This window comes from Anomaloglossus baeobatrachus, chromosome 2 (genome assembly GCF_048569485.1).
Source record: "Anomaloglossus baeobatrachus isolate aAnoBae1 chromosome 2, aAnoBae1.hap1, whole genome shotgun sequence".
Taxonomy (NCBI): domain Eukaryota; kingdom Metazoa; phylum Chordata; class Amphibia; order Anura; family Aromobatidae; genus Anomaloglossus; species Anomaloglossus baeobatrachus.
The window spans coordinates 799,551,361-799,574,285 of record NC_134354.1 but is presented as its reverse complement, the minus strand read 5'-3'; the positions used below and the strand labels follow the sequence as shown (position 1 = coordinate 799,574,285).

At 53.6% G+C, this 22,925-nt stretch overlaps 1 protein-coding gene across 1 annotated transcript in view; it reads right to left on the bottom strand.

The window, feature by feature from the left end:
• DCHS1 (dachsous cadherin-related 1) overlaps window positions 1–22,925 on the bottom strand; it is a 99,782-nt gene that overhangs the window by 58,691 nt on the left and 18,166 nt on the right. The window contains exons 3-10 of the mRNA XM_075337718.1: window positions 17,377–17,553; window positions 16,374–16,605; window positions 15,142–15,378; window positions 14,058–15,038; window positions 13,554–13,741; window positions 12,833–12,929; window positions 10,786–10,943; window positions 9,864–10,704 (exon numbers count right to left, since the gene is read on the bottom strand). Coding sequence (XP_075193833.1) covers window positions 9,864–10,704; window positions 10,786–10,943; window positions 12,833–12,929; window positions 13,554–13,741; window positions 14,058–15,038; window positions 15,142–15,378; window positions 16,374–16,605; window positions 17,377–17,553 — 2,911 coding nt within the window. The remainder of the gene's footprint in view (window positions 1–9,863; window positions 10,705–10,785; window positions 10,944–12,832; window positions 12,930–13,553; window positions 13,742–14,057; window positions 15,039–15,141; window positions 15,379–16,373; window positions 16,606–17,376; window positions 17,554–22,925) is intronic.

Here is a 22,925-nt window from a genome sequence, read left to right as displayed (position 1 = left end):
GGCCCCCCCACCACCAGTATAGCCCTGTCCCTCCTCCACAGCTGCCTGCAGTATGGGGGTGCAGGAAGGGGCCCCAGCTCCAGAGTACACAGCCCCCACCACCAGTATAGCCCTGTCCCTCCTCCACAGCTGCCTGTAGTATGGGGGTGCAGGAAGGGGCCCCAGCTCCAGAGTACACAGCCCCCCACCACCAGTATAGCCCTGTCCCTCCTCCACAGCTGCCTGCAGTATGGGGGTGCAGGAAGGGGCCCCAGCTCCAGAGTACACAGCCCCCCCACCACCAGGATAGCCCTGTCCCTCCTCCACAGCTGCCTGCAGTATGGGGGTGCAGGAAGGGGCCCCAGCTCCAGAGTACACAGCCCCCCACCACCAGTGTAGCCCTGTCCCTCCTCCACAGCTGCCTGCAGTATGGGGGTGCAGGAAGGGGCCCCAGCTCCAGATTACACAGCCCCCCACCACCAGTGTAGCCCTGTCCTTCCTCCACAGCTGCCTGCAGTATGGGGGTGCAGGAAGGGGCCCCAGCTCCAGAGTACACAGGCCCCCCACCACCAGTATAGCCCTGTCCTTCCTCCACAGCTGCCTGCAGTATGGGGGTGCAGGAAGGGGCCCCAGCTCCAGAGTACACAGCCCCCCCCCCACCAGTATAGCCCTGTCCCTCCTCCACAGCTGCCTGCAGTATGGGGGTGCAGGAAGGGGCCTCAGCTCCAGAGTACACAGCCCCCCACCACCAGTATAGCCCTGTCCCTCCTCCACAGCTGCCTGTAGTATGGGGGTGCAGGAAGGGGCCCCAGCTCCAGAGTACACAGGCTCCCCCCACCACCAGTGTAGCCCTGTCCCTCCTCCACAGCTGCCTGCAGTATGGGGGTGCAGGAAGGGGCCCCAGCTCCAGAGTACACAGCCCCCCACCACCAGTGTAGCCCTGTCCCTCCTCCACAGCTGCCTGCAGTATGGGGGTGCATGAAGGGGCCCCAGCTCCTGAGTACACAGCCCCCCACCACCAGGATAGCCCTGTCCCTCCTCCACAGCTGCCTGCAGTATGGGGGTGCAGGAAGGGGCCCCAGCTCCAGATTACACAGCCCCCCACCACCAGTGTAGCCCTGTCCCTCCTCCACAGCTGCCTGCAGTATGGGGGTGCAGGAAGGGGCCCCAGCTCCAGAGCACACAGTCCCTCCACCACCAGTATAGCCCTGTCCCTCCTCCACAGCTGCCTGTAGTATGGGGGTGCAGGAAGGGGCCCCAGCTCCAGAGTACACAGCCCCCCCCACCACCAGTGTAGCCCTGTCCTTCCTCCACAGCTGCCTGCAGTATGGGGGTGCAGGAAGGGGTCCCAGCTCCAGAGTACACAGCCCCCCACCACCAGTGTAGCCCTGTCCTCCTCCACAGCTGCCTGCAGTATGGGGGTGCAGGAAGGGGCCCCAGCTCCTGATTACACAGCCCCCCACCACCAGTATATCCCTGTCCCTCCTCCACAGCTGCCTGCAGTATGGGGGGCAGGAAGGGGCCCCAGCTCCTGATTACACAGCCCCCACCACCAGGATAGCCCTGTCCTTCCTCCACAGCTGCCTGCAGTATGGGGGGCAGGAAGGGGCCCCAGCTCCAGAGTACACAGCCCCCACCACCAGTGTAGCCCTGTCCCTCCTCCAGAGCTGCCTGCAGTATGGGGGTGCAGGAAGGGGCCTCAGCTCCAGAGTACACAGCCCCCCACCACCAGTATAGCCCTGTCCCTCCTCCACAGCTGCCTGCAGTATGGGGGTGCAGGAAGGGGCCCCAGCTCCAGAGTACACAGCCCCCCACCACCAGTGTAGCCCTGTCCCTCCTCCACAGCTGCCTGCAGTATGGGGGTGCAGGAAGGGGTCCCAGCTCCAGAGTACACAGCCCCCCCACCACCAGTGTAGCCCTGTCCCTCCTCCACAGCTGCCTGCAGTATGGGGGTGCAGGAAGCGGCCCCAGCTCCAGAGTACACAGCCCCCCCACCACCAGTATAGCCCTGTCCCTCCTCCACAGCTGCCTGCAGTATGGGGGTGCAGGAAGGGGCCCCAGCTCCAGAGTACACAGCCCCCCACCACCAGTGTAGCCCTGTCCCTCCTCCACAGCTGCCTGCAGTATGGGGGTGCAGGAAGGGGTCCCAGCTCCAGAGTACACAGCCCCCCCACCACCAGTGTAGCCCTGTCCCTCCTCCACAGCTGCCTGCAGTATGGGGGTGCAGGAAGGGGCCCCAGCTCCAGATTACACAGCCCCCCACCACCAGTGTAGCCCTGTCCCTCCTCCACAGCTGCCTGCAGTATGGGGGTGCAGGAAGGGGTCCCAGCTCCAGAGTACACAGCCCCCCCCCCACCAGGATAACCCTGTCCCTCCTCCACAGCTGCCTGCAGTATGGGGGTGCAGGAAGGGGCCCCAGCTCCAGATTACACAGCCCCCCACCACCAGTGTAGCCCTGTCCCTCCTCCACAGCTGCCTGCAGTATGGGGGTGCAGGAAGGGGTCCCAGCTCCAGAGTACACAGCCCCCCCCCCCCACCAGGATAACCCTGTCCCTCCTCCACAGCTGCCTGCAGTATGGGGGTGCAGGAAGGGGCCCCAGCTCCAGAGTACACAGCCCCCCCACCACCAGTATAGCCCTGTCCCTCCTCCACAGCTGCCTGCAGTATGGGGGTGCAGGAAGGGGCCCCAGCTCCAGAGTACACAGCCCCCCCCACCACCAGTGTAGCCCTGTCCCTCCTCCACAGCTGCCTGCAGTATGGGGGTGCAGGAAGGGGCCCCAGCTCCTGATTATACAGCCCCCACCACCAGGATAGCCCTGTCCCTCCTCCACAGCTGCCTGCAGTATGGGGGTGCAGGAAGGGGCCCCAGCTCCAGAGTACACAGGCTCCCCCACCACCAGTGTAGCCCTGTCCCTCCTCCACAGCTGCCTGCAGTATGGGGGTGCAGGAAGGGGCCCCAGCTCCAGAGTACACAGCCCCCACCACCAGTATAGCCCTGTCCCTCCTCCACAGCTGCCTGCAGTATGGGGGTGCAGGAAGGGGCCCCAGCTCCTGAGCATACAGCCCCCCACCACCAGGATAGCCCTGTCCCTCCTCCACAGCTGCCTGCAGTATGGGGGTGCAGGAAGGGGCCCCAGCTCCAGAGTACACAGCCCCCCACCACCAGTATAGCCCTGTCCCTCCTCCACAGCTGCCTGCAGTATGGGGGTGCAGGAAGGGGCCCCAGCTCCAGAGTACACAGCCCCCACCACCAGGATAGCCCTGTCCCTCCTCCACAGCTGCCTGCAGTATGGGGGTGCAGGAAGGGGCCTCAGCTCCAGAGTACACAGGCCCCCCACCACCAGTGTAGCCCTGTCCCTCCTCCACAGCTGCCTGCAGTATGGGGGTGCAGGAAGGGGCCCCAGCTCCAGAGTACACAGCCCCCCACCACCAGGATAGCCCTGTCCCTCCTCCACAGCTGCCTGCAGTATGGGGGTGCAGGAAGGGGCCCCAGCTCCTGAGCATACAGCCCCCCACCACCAGGATAGCCCTGTCCCTCCTCCACAGCTGCCTGCAGTATGGGGGTGCAGGAAGGGGCCCCAGCTCCAGAGTACACAGCCCCCCACCACCAGTATAGCCCTGTCCCTCCTCCACAGCTGCCTGCAGTATGGGGGTGCAGGAAGGGGCCCCAGCTCCAGAGTACACAGCCCCCACCACCAGGATAGCCCTGTCCCTCCTCCACAGCTGCCTGCAGTATGGGGGGCAGGAAGGGGCCCCAGCTCCTGAGCATACAGCCTCCCACCACCAGGATAGCCCTGTCCCTCCTCCACAGCTGCCTGCAGTATGGGGGTGCAGGAAGGGGCCCCAGCTCCAGAGTACACAGCCCCCCACCACCAGGATAGCCCTGTCCCTCCTCCACAGCTGCCTGCAGTATGGGGGTGCAGGAAGGGGCCCCAGCTCCTGAGCATACAGCCCCCACCACCAGGATAGCCCTGTCCCTCCTCCACAGCTGCCTGCAGTATGGGGGTGCAGGAAGGGGCCCCAGCTCCAGAGTACACAGCCCCCCACCACCAGGATAGCCCTGTCCCTCCTCCACAGCTGCCTGCAGTATGGGGGTGCAGGAAGGGGCCCCAGCTCCTGAGTACACAGGCCCCCACCACCAGGATAGCCCTGTCCCTCCTCCACAGCTGCCTGCAGTATGGGGGTGCAGGAAGGGGCCCCAGCTCCAGAGTACACAGCCCCCACCACCAGGATAGCCCTGTCCCTCCTCCACAGCTGCCTGCAGTATGGGGGTGCAGGAAGGGGCCCCAGCTCCAGAGTACACAGCCCCCACCACCAGTGTAGCCCTGTCCCTCCTCCACAGCTGCCTGCAGTATGGGGGTGCAGGAAGGGGCCCCAGCTCCTGAGCATACAGCCTCCCACCACCAGTATAGCCCTGTCCCTCCTCCACAGCTGCCTGCAGTATGGGGTGCAGGAAGGGGCCCCAGCTCCAGAGTACACAGCCCCCCACCACCAGTGTAGCCCTGTCCTTCCTCCACAGCTGCCTGCAGTATGGGGGTGCAGGAAGGGGCCCCAGCTCCAGAGTACACAGACCCCCCACCACCAGTGTAGCCCTGTCCTTCCTCCACAGCTGCCTGCAGTATGGGGGTGCAGGAAGGGGCCCCAGCTCCTGAGTACACAGCCCCCCACCACCAGTATAGCCCTGTCCCTCCTCCACAGCTGCCTGCAGTATGGGGGTGCAGGAAGGGGCCCCAGCTCCAGAGTACACAGCCCCCACCACCAGTATAGCCCTGTCCCTCCTCCACAGCTGCCTGCAGTATGGGGGTGCAGGAAGGGGCCCCAGCTCCAGAGTACACAGCCCCCCACCACCAGTATAGCCCTGTCCCTCCTCCACAGCTGCCTGCAGTATGGGGGTGCAGGAAGGGGCCCCAGCTCCAGAGTACACAGCCCCCCACCACCAGTATAGCCCTGTCCCTCCTCCACAGCTGCCTGCAGTATGGGGGTGCAGGAAGGGGCCCCAGCTCCAGATTACACAGCCCCCCACCACCAGTGTAGCCCTGTCCCTCCTCCACAGCTGCCTGCAGTATGGGGGTGCAGGAAGGGGCCCCAGCTCCAGAGTACACAGCCCCCCACCACCAGTATAGCCCTGTCCTTCCTCCACAGCTGCCTGCAGTATGGGGGTGCAGGAAGGGGCCCCAGCTCCAGAGTACACAGCCCCCCACCACCAGTGTAGCCCTGTCCCTCCTCCACAGCTGCCTGCAGTATGGGGGTGCAGGAAGGGGCCCCAGCTCCAGAGTACACAGCCCCCCACCACCAGGATAGCCCTGTCCTTCCTCCACAGCTGCCTGCAGTATGGGGGTGCAGGAAGGGGCCCCAGCTCCAGAGTACACAGCCCCCCACCACCAGTATAGCCCTGTCCCTCCTCCACAGCTGCCTGCAGTATGGGGGTGCAGGAAGGGGCCCCAGCTCCAGAGTACACAGCCCCCCACCACCAGGATAGCCCTGTCCTTCCTCCACAGCTGCCTGCAGTATGGGGGTGCAGGAAGGGGCCCCAGCTCCAGAGTACACAGACCCCCCCACCACCAGTGTAGCCCTGTCCCTCCTCCACAGCTGCCTGCAGTATGGGGGTGCAGGAAGGGGCCCCAGCTCCAGAGTACACAGCCCCCCACCACCAGTATAGCCCTGTCCCTCCTCCACAGCTGCCTGCAGTATGGGGGTGCAGGAAGGGGCCCCAGCTCCAGAGTACACAGACCCCCCCACCACCAGTATAGCCCTGTCCTTCCTCCACAGCTGCCTGTAGTATGGGGGTGCAGGAAGGGGCCCCAGCTCCAGAGTACACAGCCCCCCCACCACCAGTATAGCCCTGTCCCTCCTCCACAGCTGCCTGCAGTATGGGGGTGCAGGAAGGGGCCCCAGCTCCAGAGTACACAGCCCCCCACCACCAGTATAGCCCTGTCCTTCCTCCACAGCTGCCTGTAGTATGGGGGTGCAGGAAGGGGCCCCAGCTCCAGATTACACAGCCCCCACCACCAGGATAGCCCTGTCCCTCCTCCACAGCTGCCTGCAGTATGGGGGTGCAGGAAGGGGCCCCAGCTCCTGAGCATACAGCCCCTCCTCCCCGCCATGAAGGCCTTGTCTGTCCCTCCCCCACTGCTGCTGTATCCAGCCCTTCCTCTCCCTTCCGTCCTGTTGTCCCTAGTGGAGGGAGGCAGTCGGGATGGAGAGGAGAGGGAGGAGGACATGGCGGCTGTGGTGTCTGCAGAGCCGGCGGCAGAGGCTTCTCTACTCCATTTCCCTCTCCTCACGGCTGCGGCCCTGGATGGGGCAAATGGCGGAGGCCTCAGTGTCCGGAGCCGGGGGTCAGAGAAGGTGCGGACATCAGTGTATATAGTGTGTATACTGTATATGGTGTATAATGATGTGTATATAGTGTGTATACTGTATATGGTGTATACAGTGTATATAATGTGTATATGTAGTATATAGTGTGCACAATATTGTGTATATGTAGTATATAGTGTGTATATGTAGTATACAGTGTATATATTGTGTATATGTAGTATATAGTGTGTATACGGTATATGTAGTATACAGTGTATATAATGTGTATATGTAGTATACAGTGTATAATGTATACATTGGTGTTTACAGTGTGTGTGTGTGTGTGTATATAATATAAAAAATGGTGCGTATCTGTAGTATATAGTGTCTGTGGTCTACTCTATAGTGATGTTTGTATATGGTATATAGTGTGTACAATACTGTGCATATGTAGTATATAGTGTGTATATGGTGTATAATGTGTATATGGTATATAGTGTATATGTAATATATAGTGTATATAGTGTGCATAATACTGTGCATATGTAGTATATAGTGTGTATATGGTGTATAATGTGTATATGGTATATAGTGTATATGTAATATATAGTGTATATAGTGTGCATAATACTGTGCATATGTAGTATATAGTGTGTATATGGTGTATAATGTGTATATGGTATATAGTGTATATGTAATATATAGTGTATATAGTGTGCATAATACTGTGCATATGTAGTATATAGTGTGTATATGGTGTATAATGTGTATATGGTATATAGTGTATATGTAATATATAGTGTATATAGTGTGCATAATACTGTGTATATGTAGTATACAGTGTATAATGTGTTTACAGTGTGTGTGTGTATATATATAATGGTGCGTATCTGTAGTATTTAGTGTGTGTGCACAGTATAGAGTATATTTATTACGTATTGCTTATGTAGCACCATCATATTCCGCGGCGCTGTACAGACATCATCACTGTCCCCATTGGGGCTCACAATCTACATTTCCTTCAGTCTTTGGCGTGTGGGAGGAAACCGAAGGCCAGAAAACACGGGGAGGACATGAGAACAGGCAGATGTTGTCCTTGGAAGGGTTTGTATCTAGGACCCCAGTGCTACAAAGCCAAAGTGCTGACCACTGAGCCACCGTTTGGTGGTGACCACTGAGCCCCCAAGCTAACCTTATATAGTGGTATATAGTGTGCATGACAGTGTGTATATGTTACGCAGTATATGTAATATTGGGGGTGGGGTCATTTAGATATATTTGCTGCTTGTTACGTCTGGTCAGTCCTGGGTTCCAGGCACATTCTCGGGGGTCCGCACCTGTGCGGAGCCGGACTACCCTGTGACAGGATGTCAGATGCAGACCAGCATCGTGCTTCACCACCATGGCAGCTTCTGACCCCCAGAAACCGGGCGCCGGTAGACCCAGAACATCGCTGCTTCATGGAGTGAAGCCTGGGGTTCAGTGCGGCGGGTGGCGGTGTCAGTGCGGGGGGCTGCGGTATGTAATTATGATGCTAGTCCCTACAGGACCAGTCGCAGAATAGTCAAACTTTTGGGGTCAGGTACCAGAATAGTCAAGAGTAAGTGGATAGACAGAGGCGTAGTCAGGTCACAGTCCGGAGACAGAACCTGGAGGCAGCAGAGCAGAGGGACAAGGCAAAAGAACAATTCCCAGAACACAGATACAAGAGCAAGCACCACTGAGCAGAATGCGAAGACCGGCAGTGCACTGGGATAAACTAAGCTAAAAACCTGAGCAATTATTGGAAACAGCTGCAGAAAGCCAGCACCTCCCAGTATGAGACTGGAAGACTGAGCGTGGGCAGACAAATTGGGGAAGGGGCAGATATATTCCTGCACAGGACCCTATGGAGGGGGAGGGGCAGGCATACAACTGCGTACAAGGTTTACACCTTCCCTCCGCCTTGTGCCCTGTCCCCGTACACAGCCGCAGCCTTCCCTCCGCCATGTGCCCTATCCCCGTACACGGCTGCAGCCTTTCCTCTGTCATGTGCCCTCTCCCTGTACACAGCCACAGCCTTCCCTCCGTCATGTGCCCTGTCCCCGTACACAGCCTTCCCTCCGTCATGTGCCCTCTCCCTGTACACAGCCTTCCCTCCGCCATGTGCCCTGTCCCCGTACACAGCCACAGCCTTCCCTCCGTCATGTGCCCTCTCCCTGTACACAGCCGCAGCCTTCCCTCCGTCATGTGCCCTCTCCCTGTACACAGCCTTCCCTCCGCCATGTGCCCTGTCCCCGTACACAGCCACAGCCTTCCCTCCGTCATGTGCCCTCTCCCTGTACACAGCCGCAGCCTTCCCTCCGTCATGTGCCCTCTCCCTGTACACAGCCACAGCCTTCCCTCCGTCATGTGCCCTGTCCCCGTACACAGCCTTCCCTCCGCCATGTGCCCTGTCCCCGTACGCGGCCGCAGCCTTCACTCCGCCATGTGCCCTCTCCCTGTACACGGCCTTCTCTCCGCCATGTGCCCTGTCCCCGTACGCGGCCTTCTCTCCGCCATGTGCCCTGTCCCCGTACGCGGCCTTCTCTCCGCCATGTGCCCTGTCCCCGTACGCAGCCTTCCCTCCGCCATGTGCCCTGTCCCCGTACGCAGCCTTCCCTCCGCCATGTGCCCTGTCCCCGTACGCAGCCTTCCCTCCGCCATGTGCCCTGTCCCCGTACACAGCCACAGCCTTCCCTCCGTCATGTGCCCTCTCCCTGTACACAGCCGCAGCCTTCCCTCCGTCATGTGCCCTCTCCCTGTACACAGCCACAGCCTTCCCTCCGTCATGTGCCCTGTCCCCGTACACAGCCTTCCCTCCGCCATGTGCCCTGTCCCCGTACGCGGCCGCAGCCTTCACTCCGCCATGTGCCCTCTCCCTGTACACGGCCTTCTCTCCGCCATGTGCCCTGTCCCCGTACGCGGCCTTCTCTCCGCCATGTGCCCTGTCCCCGTACGCGGCCTTCTCTCCGCCATGTGCCCTGTCCCCGTACGCAGCCTTCCCTCCGCCATGTGCCCTGTCCCCGTACGCAGCCTTCCCTCCGCCATGTGCCCTGTCCCCGTACGCAGCCTTCCCTCCGCCATGTGCCCTGTCCCCGTACGCGGCCTTCCCTCCGCCATGTGCCCTGTCCCCGTACGCGGCCTTCCCTCCGCCATGTGCCCTGTCCCCGTACGCGGCCTTCCCTCCGCCATGTGCCCTGTCCCCGTACGCGGCCTTCCCTCCGCCATGTGCCCTGTCCCCGTACGCGGCCTTCCCTCCGCCATGTGCCCTGTCCCCGTACGCGGCCTTCCCTCCGCCATGTGCCCTGTCCCCGTACGCGGCCTTCCCTCCGCCATGTGCCCTGTCCCCGTACGCGGCCTTCCCTCCGCCATGTGCCCTGTCCCCGTATGCGGACGCAGCCTTCCCTCCGCCATGTGCCCTGTCCCCGTACGCAGCCTTCCCTCCACCATGTGCCCTGTCCCCGTACGCGGCCGCAGCCTTCCCTCCGCCATGTGCCCTGTCCCCGTACGCGGCAGCAGCCTTCCCTCCGTCATGTGCCCTGTCCCCGTACACCATCGCTTACCTGTGCTCGGATGTATCTGGAATCTGCCCTCTTCATTGCCCCCAGTGAGTTGATAACCGATCCGCCCGTTCTCTCCCAGGTCTGGGTCTTGTGCCACCAGATAGAGGGCTGTAGATCCTATCGGAAGGTCCTCCGACAACCATATGATGGAGGGTGTGATGAAATTGGGTGAATTATCGTTGCGATCACTGAGGAAGATTCTGGCAGTCACAGAGGTGGAGCGGCGCTGACTGGCATTCAGTGCACAGTCTCGGGCCTCCACCATCAGCAGATATGAAGACACTTTTTCCCGATCCAGCTGCTGAGCAATACTCATTACACCCGTTTCTGCATCCAGGCGAAATATACGGTCTGCCAGCTCTGGCTCCTGATGTAGTAAGGAGTATCGGACCTGACTGTTCGGTCCTGGTCCATCTCGGTCCAAAGCTTCGAAAGTGAACACTGAAGAACCCACCTGAGCATCCTCTGCCACCACTAATGTCAGCGGGTCCTCAGGAAACACCGGGGAGTGATCATTTCTGTCCTGGACCTCAATCTCGACTTGTATTACTCGAGGAGGTAAATACAAGCCAGTCACTTCTCTCGCCTCCTCTACGCTCACCCGCAGGCTGTGCCGGGGCTGAGATTCAAAGTCCAGGTCTTTCACCAGGAAGATGTTACCGGTCCGTCCATCCACCATAAAGGTCCCATTTGGGTCATCCTGTAGGGTGTAGATTGCTGAGCTATGAGAAGTCTTGGAGGAAACAGTGCCCAGAAGTGATCCCGGGGGTAATCCCTCCATTGGTGTAAGGATGAGAGCACTGGGGTTTGGCTTTGCTGGGTATCTGGCGGATGGTAAAATCTGTAAAATATTTCACACATATATGATTCGCACACTGGACCTTTAATGTAACAGAGAAGACCCCCTGTATATAGCCCATACCTGTATGCGGAGCGTGGCCTCTGCACTTTTGGGAGAAGATCCAGAATCCCGGGCCTGGATGGTCATTGTGTAGAGGGATCGCTCTATGTGGTGTATAGGGGCAGCAGTACGCAGCTCTCCGGTGTGAGGGTGCAGGGTGAACCGCTCTGCCCATGGACCTGCCAAGATGGGGGTACCAATTACATCAGACCCCAGGATCATAGAAAGATGTAAACTACACTGTGAAAGTCACTACGCAAAATATTGGGGTGATCTGGGTTTAGTAGGGGTGCTCATGCCGTAGGGTTTATATTCTGTAAGCCAGGAATGTGGCAATAGGCCGGGATAGGCAGATGTTTTGTTCTAGTTTTGCCATGGACCTGGTGCCATGTAGACATAAGCCCCCATACACATTAGAATCCTGACTGAACCTGCCGATGTTGATGTGTTTAACCAAACAGCTAATGTGTATGGGGGCAAGACTGATTTCAGACTGTCGATCGCATTGTGCATGTCAGCCGGCAGCTTTATCATAGAGAACACCGGAGGATTGGAGGAGATGGCTGTCCCCGAATGATTCAGTCCACAGCTGTCTAATGTGCATGGTCAGCCAAAGTGTCATCCATGTCCTGACATCACAACTTACTATGCATGTCTACGTCGATCCTGCGCCATTGAGATGTGCTCTCCACGTCAGTGTGAGGAGATGGCTGTCCCCGAATGATTCAGTCTACAGCTGTCTAATGTCCATGTCCTGACATCACAACTTACTATACAAGTCTACGTCGATCCTGCGCCATTGAGATGTGCTCTCCACGTCAGTGTGAGGAGATGGCTGTCCCCGAATGATTCAGTCTACAGCTGTCTAATGTCCATGTCCTGACATCACAACTTACTATACAAGTCTACGTCGATCCTGCGCCATTGAGATGTGCTCTCCACGTCAGTGTGAGGAGATGGCTGTCCCCGAATGATTCAGTCTACAGCTGTCTAATGTCCATGTCCTGACATCACAACTTACTATACAAGTCTACGTCGATCCTGCGCCATTGAGATGTGCTCTCCACGTCAGTGTGAGGAGCTGGCTGCGGACTAAACACTAATGGACCATTGGACGTAGAGCGGAGGTCACAGCTCTATGGGATGCAGACGTTTTCCAGCGCGGAGCGCAGTTAATGTAGATCTTATTGATGTTCTCAATGTTGTGTTTTATTAGATATTTTGTTGCTTGTCAGTATAACACAGAAGACCAGGCACGAGATTGGTAATTAGAATAAAGAAATCATTCCATTACTCTTGTTAGTGTCACAGGGGCCTCAATTAATCCATTGTTCTCCAGCCACTAGTCCCATTGTGTGGATGGTGATGGTAAACCCAGTGGGCCATCACCACATGGGGTCTCACATGCTGGAACTGGATACTCGCGCTACAGTCGTGCTAGCCATCGCTGGAGGAGCAAAGGCTGAGACTGCAGACCGTGCCTGAGGGACATTCACAAAGTTTGGTTGGCCCACAGATTTTATAACAGTGGGTATCGCCTGGTACGGGGTCATGGAGCGACCAGTCCTGGTTTGGGATCTCATGGAGTGTGGGCATCTCGTTTTGACCATCTACCCAAAATTGCTGTAAGACCGTGGATGGAAGAAATAAAAATAATTGCATGGCTACCTGCCTAGGTGATGAATACAACCCACAAGGTCAGATCTTCACAGACATTATGACTCTGATAAAGCCACAAATACAAAACATGATCTCAGCTCATGATGTCATTGATCATCTGCAACATCATCATCACTCATCTGTCATTTATAAACCATGTTATCAGTCATCTGCAACATTATCAATCACCCATTGATCACACCCAGTATCATCAGATGGCCATGTTCTCATCAATCACCCAGTTTTCTATTAATCATCCCTGAGCTACCAGCTCTCTAACCTCCATAATGTCCTTAACATGCATCCCCAGTCATTGGTTACAGCAATCAATCTCACGATATGCCCATGGTGCGCACAGCAATACTCCTCTATATTCTCTGCAACTTCTATGAGCTGCACGTGGTTGTACCTGACAGACTGTAACTCACTGTCCCGTTCTCGCCTTCATCAGCATCTTTGGCTGAGATGGACGTCACAAAGGCCCCGGAGAGTTTCCCTTCCATGATCTGTAGGAGAAGAGATATAGACAACATCGGAAATAAGAAGTAGCTGAGGACTCTGAGAAAGGGAAGGAAGTGGACAATGTGGAGAGGACGGACAACGTTAAAGAGAAAAAGGAGAAGGTGGTGGAAAATGTAGAGGATGGACAAGGTGCAAGAGAAGATGGAGATGGAGGTGGACAACATGGAGAAGACTGACAACGTGGAAGAGAAAAAGGAGAAGCCGGTAGACAATGTAGAAGGGACAGACAAGTTGCAAGAGAAGATTGAGACATAGGTGGACAATATAGAGAGGATGGACAAGGTGGAAGAGAAAAAGAAGGAGGTGATCATTGTGGAGAAGACGGACCAGATGTAAGAGAAGGAGGTGGACAATGAGCGGACGGACATGGTGGGAGGAAAATTAGAAGGCAGTGAACAATGTGGAGAGGATTGACAAGGTGCAAGAGAACATAGAGAAGGAAGTGGACAAGATGGACAAGATGTAAGAGAAGGAGGTGGACAATGACCAGAGGACAGAAAAGGTGGAAGAGGATAAATAGAAAGCAGTGAACAATGTGGAGAGGACAGACAAGGTGGAAGAGAAGATGGAGAAGGAGGTGGAGGCAGAGGAATCCTCTTCTCAATTACCTGCACCGTCGTCTCCCTCCCAGGGCCGGGGTGTAGGAACACTGGATGGTTGTCATTCTCATCCAGCACAGAGATGTGGATGGTGCCAGTCACACTGCGGGGAGGTGCTCCGCCATCCTGAGCTATGACCAGTAGCTGATATGTGGCCTGAAGCTCTCGGTCCAAACTCCGTCTTACTGATAACTCCCCTACAGAGAATAACATGAGGTGGACCCAATGTCTAGAATAACATCACATCACATGTATGTCATCACTGTGAACCGCTGTAAGGTGATGCTGGGTTCCCATGTGTGGATAAAAAGAGATACCAGAGTGCTGGGTGTGGTTGTTTTGTGATGTCTGGATCCCATGTTTGGGTGTACAGTGATATTGGGGTCCAATATGTGGATGTACAGTGATGTTGGGGTCCCGTGTGTGGATGCACAGGGATGCTGGGATCCTGTGTGGGGATGTACGGTGGTGCCGGGGTCTCGTATGTGGTTGCACGGTGATATCGGGGTTTACCTGTGTGTGGATGTATGGTGAAGTCGTTTTCTTGTACGGGCAATCTGTATGTAATGCGTCCATTCTGCCCTGCGTCTCGGTCGCTGGCGCTGACTCTTCCCACCATCTCCCCCGGTGGTCGGTTCTCAGAGATGCTCATGAAGTACCTCTCCTCGCTCAGTCGCGGAGCATTGTCATTCTCATCAGTGACCCGGACACGTACGGTGCATGTAGCAGTGCGGCTGCCTGAACCCCCTGATGCCAGCACTGCCAGGACATACACCTCTCGGCTTTCCCTGTCCAGTGCCCCTCGGACGTACAACCATCCTGTGTCCGGTTCCACACTAAATCCTACTGCATCTGCGTCTGTTCTCAGCCGGTAACGTAAGGGGTTCTCCTTCCCACCAGGGAGTAATGCCTGGACCTGTAATAGTCTACTCATCGGAGGGCTTCCTTCCCGGACCTCCACACGATAATCAGAGGCTCCACACGCCGGCTCAGAGTCCTGCTCCATGACGAGGACAGTGATCTCTAACTCCGACGAAAGCTGTGGGAAGCCGGCATCAAGCGCCAGCACACGGAGCTCGTAGCTCTCCTGGCTCAGGGCCCCGTTGATCTGGATCTGTCCTGAATTGTCAATGCTGAAGGGCCCCTGAGAAACCAGCTGGTAATGCACGTGACCATTGGCACCTAGATCGGGGTCTACTGCCTTAGCAGTGAATATGATAGAGTCGGTGGGGGTGGACCCCTGGATTCTCAGGGTGTGTGAAGATGACAAGAACGTGGGGGGATTATCATTCACATCTGTGATTCGCAGAGTGACTCCCGCTCGTGTGTAGGCTGGGGGAGACCCACTACGGGCCTGAACCTCCAGGAGAAGCTCGGAGTCCTGCTCCCGATCCAGCTGCCGGCATGTGGACAATGTCCCAGAATGAGGGTCCAGGGATAAAAGTCCACGGGGGTCTCCATATGCCAAGGAGTAAATGATTATGCCAGGGGCACCTAGAAGAAAAAACAACCATCACAATACACTCTCACTGTTAAAACCATGACCGATACCGGCCTGGACATGCAGTGACAGAGTGGTCTGATGTGTCGAACATACCTAGGGGGTTGTTTGCCTTCACACTGCCCACCATAGTCCCCGGTGGAGTGTCTTCAGGCACCACAAAGTCATACTGAGGCTGGAGAAACGTTGGGATGTGGGCCGAGCTCGCTAAGATGCTGACGTTTACCCAGGCGTTCAACTCCGCTCTGACCCCACCACCATCCTGTGCTCCCACCTCAAGATGGAGCACAGAGCCGGCCCGGGCCGACATAGAACGGGCCACCAACAGGGTACCTACAAGAGCAGGAGCAAGTTACAGAACATAGATTCACCACCAGATCCTCAAAATACACGACCACCACATCACAAAGGGAATGTATCTCCTACACGTAATGGAGCAATGTAGCAGGCCTCACGCCGGGGACCCACTTGTCCGATGAGTCTGCGTCTCACTCCCAGGCGGCCATGCTACCATCTGCAGCAGACCTGAGATCATCCAGCCGCTGCCTGATATGTGTGGCTCGTGGGTCGGATCAGGTATCACATATCAGGTTCCCGTTAAACAGCACCAGACATGGATACTTTTATTTGTGTACATAATTATTTATTCTCTTCCCCCATGATGATGATGATGATGATGGGCGGACATCTTTCCTAAGCCACTATTTTCAGCATTTAGAGAATAATTTTACTGCAAGCACAGGGACCATAGGAAATAAAAGAAGAGAGATCCATGCTCTCAGATTGGGCTGAGTGTAACGGGCATGTGCTGTGATCTGATTGAGCTAAATTCTGTATAGATGTTACCTTTAATTATAATCACAGATTCATTGTTCAGTACTGCTGTATAATGTCTTCCATGTAGCTGCTGGTCTCTAGTAAGTGTTCATCGCACTCCAGTGCTGACTACCACCACCATAGGCTCTAAGGAAACACATGACTACCACCACCATAGGCTCTAAGGAAACACACGACTACCACCACCATAGGCTCTAAGGAAACACACGACTACCACCACCATAGGCTCTAAGGAAACAGATGACTACCACCACCATAGGCTCTAAGGAAACAGATTACTACCACCACCATAGGTTGAATGAGGTGCCGCCACCCTACTATACCATGAATACCGCTCCCCGGTATTGGCCGTCCTTTCCTGCAGACCTTGCATTGTCTTTTCCGTCTTTCCTGCTGGTTCATACAATGGTTGAGGATCATTAAACGTATGTGGGTGCTGTTTGATGGGAGGGTGGTCTCATGCCCCTTGTGTTGTTGTTGGGTGGGCTTACCTGTGTCGGGCTGGATACGCAGAAGCGGAGGGCTGTTTCCTGACAATATGTGGTAGGTCAGGGTGCCGTGCAGCCCGTCGTCCTTATCTCGGGCAGTCACACTAATGATGGGTGTTCCTGGTGGGCTGAGGGCACTCACACTAGCGCCATACTCCAAAGGATAAAAGACCGGTCGGTTATCATTCACATCTTCTACCGAGACCCGGACGAGGCAACCAGAGCTCAGGCCTCCCTGTGGGAACAGAGGAAGGGTGGATTGAGAGGTTTCCTGCTATTCTCCTCTCACACTGCGAGCTCCGGATCCCACCGTCCACATATCCCGACTCCTGCCCTCCGGAGAGTCTACCCTTCAGTGACTGATGGAAACTTTACATTTCTAGATCCTGAAATGGATCAGTCTCAGCACTGATGGAGGATTCTAAACTCTGTTCTAATTGATTTCTGCAACCTTCACAGTAATAAGACTGATCTCTCCCTCTAGATCCTGCGATTGATGATCTCTCCCTCTAGATCCCGCAACTGATGATCTCTCACTCTAGATCCCTCTACTGATGATCTCTCCCTCTAGATCCCTCGACTGATGATCTCTCCCTTTAGATCCCTTGACTGATGATCTCTCCCTCTAGATCCTGCGACTGATGATCTCTCCCTCTAGATCCTGCGACTGATGATCTCTCCCTCTAGATCCCGCGACTGATGATCTTTCCCTCTAGATCCCGCGACTGATGATCTCTCCCTCTAGATCCCGCGACTGATCTCTCCCTCTAGATCCCGCGACTGATGATCTCTCCCTCTAGATCCCTCGACTGATGATCTCTCCCTCTAGATCCCGTGACTGATGATCTCTTCCTCTAGATCCCGCGACTGCTGATCCCTCCCTCTAGATCCCGCGACTGCTGATCTCTCCCTCTAGATCCTGGGACTGAGGTGCAGGGTTGTTTTTTTTTCTGGTAGGATTACATGCTAATAGACATTTGTACATTTCTGAATTGTGAGGTCTCACCCCATCTGTAGCTGTCACATGAAGCAGGAAGAAGCGCTCTCCATCATCGCTGTCCAGGGTGTCGGAGAGGCAGATCTCTCCGCTCTCTGAGTGGATCTGGAACTGTGGAGGAGATGTGGGGCTGAGAGAGTACAACACATGTCCCAGAGACCCGCTATCTGCATCTGATGCCGAGACCTGGAAAACAGCAGAGGACAATCATGAGCCCTGGCTCCCGATTCAGAGCTATCGGCGCCTACAACAAAACATCTCTGCAACATGGTCAATAAGAGCCACCTTCTCTGTGGGTCTCGGGTGACTTTTCCCTGGGTAGCTTGTTCTATGGCTTCTAAACTGAGCGGGATACCTTCTGCAGAACCAGTGCTGCAGTCTGATCAGGGCTCTTATTGCAGATACCTATCCATATAAGGAGTTTCCCTCTGATGTCATCATCCACGGCTTTTTAAGGTCATCTCAGGCAGCTGTGTGCTCCCTGATTGTTCAGGTAATAGTGCATACTACCACCATCACATGCTATCCTGGAATCTACCCACGTATTGTCCAATTCAAGTGCAGCCAAGGTCCGAGTGTCTTGTCTGTACTGCTGTCCATGAATAACTGTACTTCCATCTCTACAGTATAAAGATGCCTCTGCAGCTCCTGTGTGCCTCCTCACCAGGTGAGCTCAAATCACCAGGATGACAGGTGAGAGGTGACTCAGTCAGAGCCCAGGATATCATGCCATTAATACATATACAGCGGGAGAAAATAAGGATTTGATCCTCTGCTGATTTTGTAGTTTTCCCTCCTACACAGAATGGAGAGATCTGCACCTGTGACAGAATAAAAAAATCCACAAAATCCCATTGTATGATTTATAAATAATTTGCATTTTATTGGATGAAATAAGTATTTATACAATAGAAAAACAGAATTTAATATTTGGTAGAAACTTTGTTTGCAGTTACAGAGGTCGGACGTTTCTCGTAGATCTTGAACGGGTTCGCACACAAAGAAGCAGGGATTTCTGCCCACTCCTCCATACAGATCTTCTCCAGATCTTTCAGGTCACTCCTCCATACAGATCTTCTCCAGATCTTTCAGGTCACTCCTCCATACAGATCTTCTCCAGATCTTTCAGGTCACTCCTACATACAGATCTCCAGATCTTTCAGGTCACTCCTCTATACAGATCTTCTCCAGATCTTTCAGGTCACTCTTCCATACAGATCTTCTCCAGATCTTTCAGGTCACTCCTCCATACAGATCTTCTCCAGATCTTTCAGGTCACTCCTCCATACAGATCTTCTCCAGATCTTTCAGGTCACTCCTCCATACAGATCTTCTCCAGATCTTTCAGGTCACTCCTCCATACAGATCTTCTCCAGATCTTTCAGGTCACTCCTCCATACAGATCTTCTCCAGATCTTTCAGGTCACTCCACCATACAGATCTTTTCCAGATCTTTCAAGTTTCGGGGCTGTCACCGGACAACATTGAGTTTCAGCTCCTCCGGAGATTTTCTATTGGGCTCGGGTCTCGAGACTGGCTTGGCCACTCCAAGACCTTGAAATACTTCTTACAGAGCCACTCATTAGTTGCCCTGGCTGTGTGGTTCGGGTCATTGTCATGCTGGAAGACCCAGCCACGACCCATCTTCATTGCTCGCGATACATGACCCCATCCGTCCTCCCTTCAATATGGTGCAGTCGTCCTGTCCCCTTGGCAGAAACTCACCCCCAAAGTATGATGATTCCACCCCCATGCTTCACGGTTGGGACAGTGTTCTTTGCGTTGTACTCGTCCTTCTGCCAAAGATTGTGAATGGAGTTGACACCAAAAGGTTCTATTTTGGTCTCGCCTGACCACATGACCTTCTCCTATGCCTCCTCTGGATCATCCAGATGGTCATTGGCGAACTTTAAATGGGCCCGGACATGTGCTGGTGTGAGCAGGGGGACCTTACATGCTCTGCGAGATTTTTATCCATGACAGCGTAGTGTGTTACTAATGGTAATATTTGAGACTGTGGTCCCAGCTCTCTTCAGATCATTGACCAGGTCCTCCTGTGTAGTTCTGGGCTGATTCCTGACCTTTCTCAGAATCATCCTAACCCCACGAGGCGAGATCTTGCATGGAGCCCCAGACTGAGCAAGATTGAGTCATCTTGTGTTTCTTCCATTTTCTAATAATTGTACAAACAGTTGTTGCCTTTTCACAAGCTTCTTGCCTATTGTCCTGTAGCTCATCCCAGCCAGGCTTGTGCAGGTCTACAATGTTGTGCCTGGTGTCCTTAGACAGCTCTTTGGTTTTGGCCATGATGGACAGGTTGGAGTGTGATTTAGGTGTCTATTATACAGGTAATGAGGTCAAACAGGAGCAAGTAATCCAGGTAATGAAAGCAGAGTAGGAGAAATTACCAGGTCTGTGAGCAGAATTCCTGCTGGTCGGTCAGTGATAAAACACATTTCATGCAATAAAATGCAAATTGTTTATTTATAAACAATACAATGGGATTTTTATATATATATATATATATATATATATATATATATATATATATATATATATATATATATATATATATAATTTCTGTCACAGGTGAAGTTACAGTACCTACGATAAGAATTACAGATCTCTCCATTCTGTGTAGGGGGAAACTGCAAAATCGGCAGAGGACCAAATACTTATTTTCCCCACTGTAATGAGGGTATTGTCCACCTTATGGACTATTTGGGTGTGTGCGGAAGATAAATGGCAGCAGCGCCAGACGCCTCAGAAGATACAACACAAGTTGACCCGTCTGTCTTGATGCTCCACTGATGGAGAAATCCATGCTTCTCTTCATAGTCCTCATAATGTAACCGGAAAGCAGGATTGTAGGATCCTCCACCTGGAGTGAATGCCATGAATCTGCCCCCACAGCTCCCCTGAGCCCGGTATTTACAGTAAGGAAAAAAAGTATATAGTCAGCCCCCAATTGTGCTGGTTCTCCCCATAAAGATGAGATTTGCCTGTAACTGACATCATAGGTGACCACAACTATGAGACAAAACAAGAAAATCCAGAAAATCACCGCGTCTGATTTACAAGATTTTATTTGCACATTCTGGTGGAAAATAATTATTTGGTCAATAATAGAAGTTCATCTCAATATTTTGTTCTATATCCTTTGTTGGCAATGACAGAGGTCAGACGTTTTCTGTCTTCACAAGGTTGGCACACACTGTTGGTGGTGTAATGGCCCATTCCTCCGGTTGGCACACACTGTTGGTGTGTTGGCCCATTCCTCCATGCAGATCTCCTCTAGAGCAGTGATGTTTTGGGCCTGTCTCTGGACAACATGGACTTTCAACTCCCTCCAAAGGTTTTCTATGGCTAGGCCACTCCAGGACCTTCATATGCTTCTTATGAAGCCACTCCTTCATTGCCCTGGCGGTGCGCTTGGGTTCATTATCATGCTAAAAAACCCAACTACATTTCATCTTCAATGCCGTTGCTGATGGAAGGGGGTTTGCACTCAAAATCTCACGATACTTTGTAGAGAAACAGTCCAAAAGCATGATGTTGCCACCTCCATGCTTCACAGTAGGTATGGTGTTCTTTGGATGCAACTCAGCATTGTCTCCTCCAAACACAACAATCATCACACCAAGCTGCTTGCCTATTGGAGGTTTGGTCTTCCAAGCCTGGTGCAGGGCTACAATTTTGTTTGTGGTGTCCTTCGACAGCTCTTTGGTCTTCACCATAGTGGAGTATGGAGTGTGACTGTTTGAGGTTGTGGACAGGTGTCTTTTATACTGATAAGTTACAACAGGTGCCATTACTACAGGTAATGAGTGGAGGACAGAGGAGCCTCTTAAAGAAGAAGTTACAGGTCTGTGAGAGACAGAAATCTTACATGTTTTTAGGTGACTAAATACTTATTTTCCACCTTCATTTTCAAATAAAATCTTCCAAATCAGACGCGGTGATTTTCTGGATTTGTTTTCTCACTTTGTCTCATAGTTGTGGTCACCTATGACGTCAATTACAGGCAAAGCTCATCTTTTTAAGTGGTAGAACGTGAACAATTGGGGGATGACTAAATACTTTTTTCCCCCCACTGTATAAGTGGAGGCCGAAGATGTAGGAAGCTGCACTAGAAGCGTAAAAGCACAACACCTTATAGTAATCTGCTGGTTTTCAGCCATTCTGGCTTAGTCATGACTGATTATAGTTAGTCAAAGAAATGAGAAAACATCAGCACGGCTCAAAACGCGTAACTGGAGTCCGCCATGAATTGTAAGTAATTGAATAAATCTTCTTGGTTTTACATTCCTTTGGTGTTGGAATTTACAAATCCTCTTCAATTCATTTCCTTCTGCCACCACACCCTACATTCCCGTCTGACTGCCCGCCAGTGTGTGAGGTGGCACCAAATCCCCAAAATCGTAATGCATATTCTGAGGCAGCTCAAAAAAGCATGTAGAGGAGGAAGCTGTGGAGATCATGTTATAATGACACAACTTATGTCACGGATGGCAAAACCTAGAATCCTGTAATCACCAGACACGGATAACCATCATTACACAGGTGGAGCTCTCTGCCAGAGACACAGATGGCAAAACCGAGAATCCTGTAATCACCAGACACGGATAACCATCATTACCCAGGTGGAGCTCTCTGCCAGAGACACAGATGGCAAAACCTAGAATCCTGTAATCACCAGACACGGATAACCATCATTACCCAGGTGGAGCTCTCTGCCAGAGACACAGATGGAAAAACCGAGAATCCTGTAATCACCAGACACGGATAACCATCATTACCAAGGTGGAGCTCTCTGCCAGAGACACAGATGGAAAAACCTAGAATCCTGTAATCACCAGACACGGATAACCATCATTACCCAGGTGGAGCTCTCTGCCAGAGTCACAGATGGAAAAACCTAGAATACTGTACTCACCAGACACGGATAACCATCATTGGCAGAGTGCGCCACCTGTGTAGAGACACAGATGGAAAAACCTAGACTCCTGTAATCACTGGACATGGATAACCATCATTATACAGGGGGAGCACTCTGCCAGAGACATAGATGGAAAAACCTAGAATCAGAATCCTATAATCACCAGACACGGATAACCATCATTACCCAGGTGGCGCTCTCTGCCAGAGACACAGATGGAAAAACCTAGAATCCTGTAATCACCAGACACGGATAACCATCATTACCCAGGTGGAGCTCTCTGCCAGAGACACAGATGGAAAACCTAGAATCCTGTAATCACCAGACACGGATAACCATCATTACCCAGGTGGAGCTCTCTGCCAGAGTCACAGATGGAAAAACCTAGAATACTGTACTCACCAGACATGGATAACCATCATTGGCAGAGTGCGCCACCTGTGTAGAGACACAGATGGAAAAACCTAGACTCCTGTAATCACTGGATATGGATAACCATCATTACACAGGGGGAGCACTCTGCCAGAGACATAGATGGAAAAACCTAGAATCAGAATACTATAATCACCAGACACGGATAACCATCATTACCCAGGTGGCGCTCTCTGCCAGAGACACA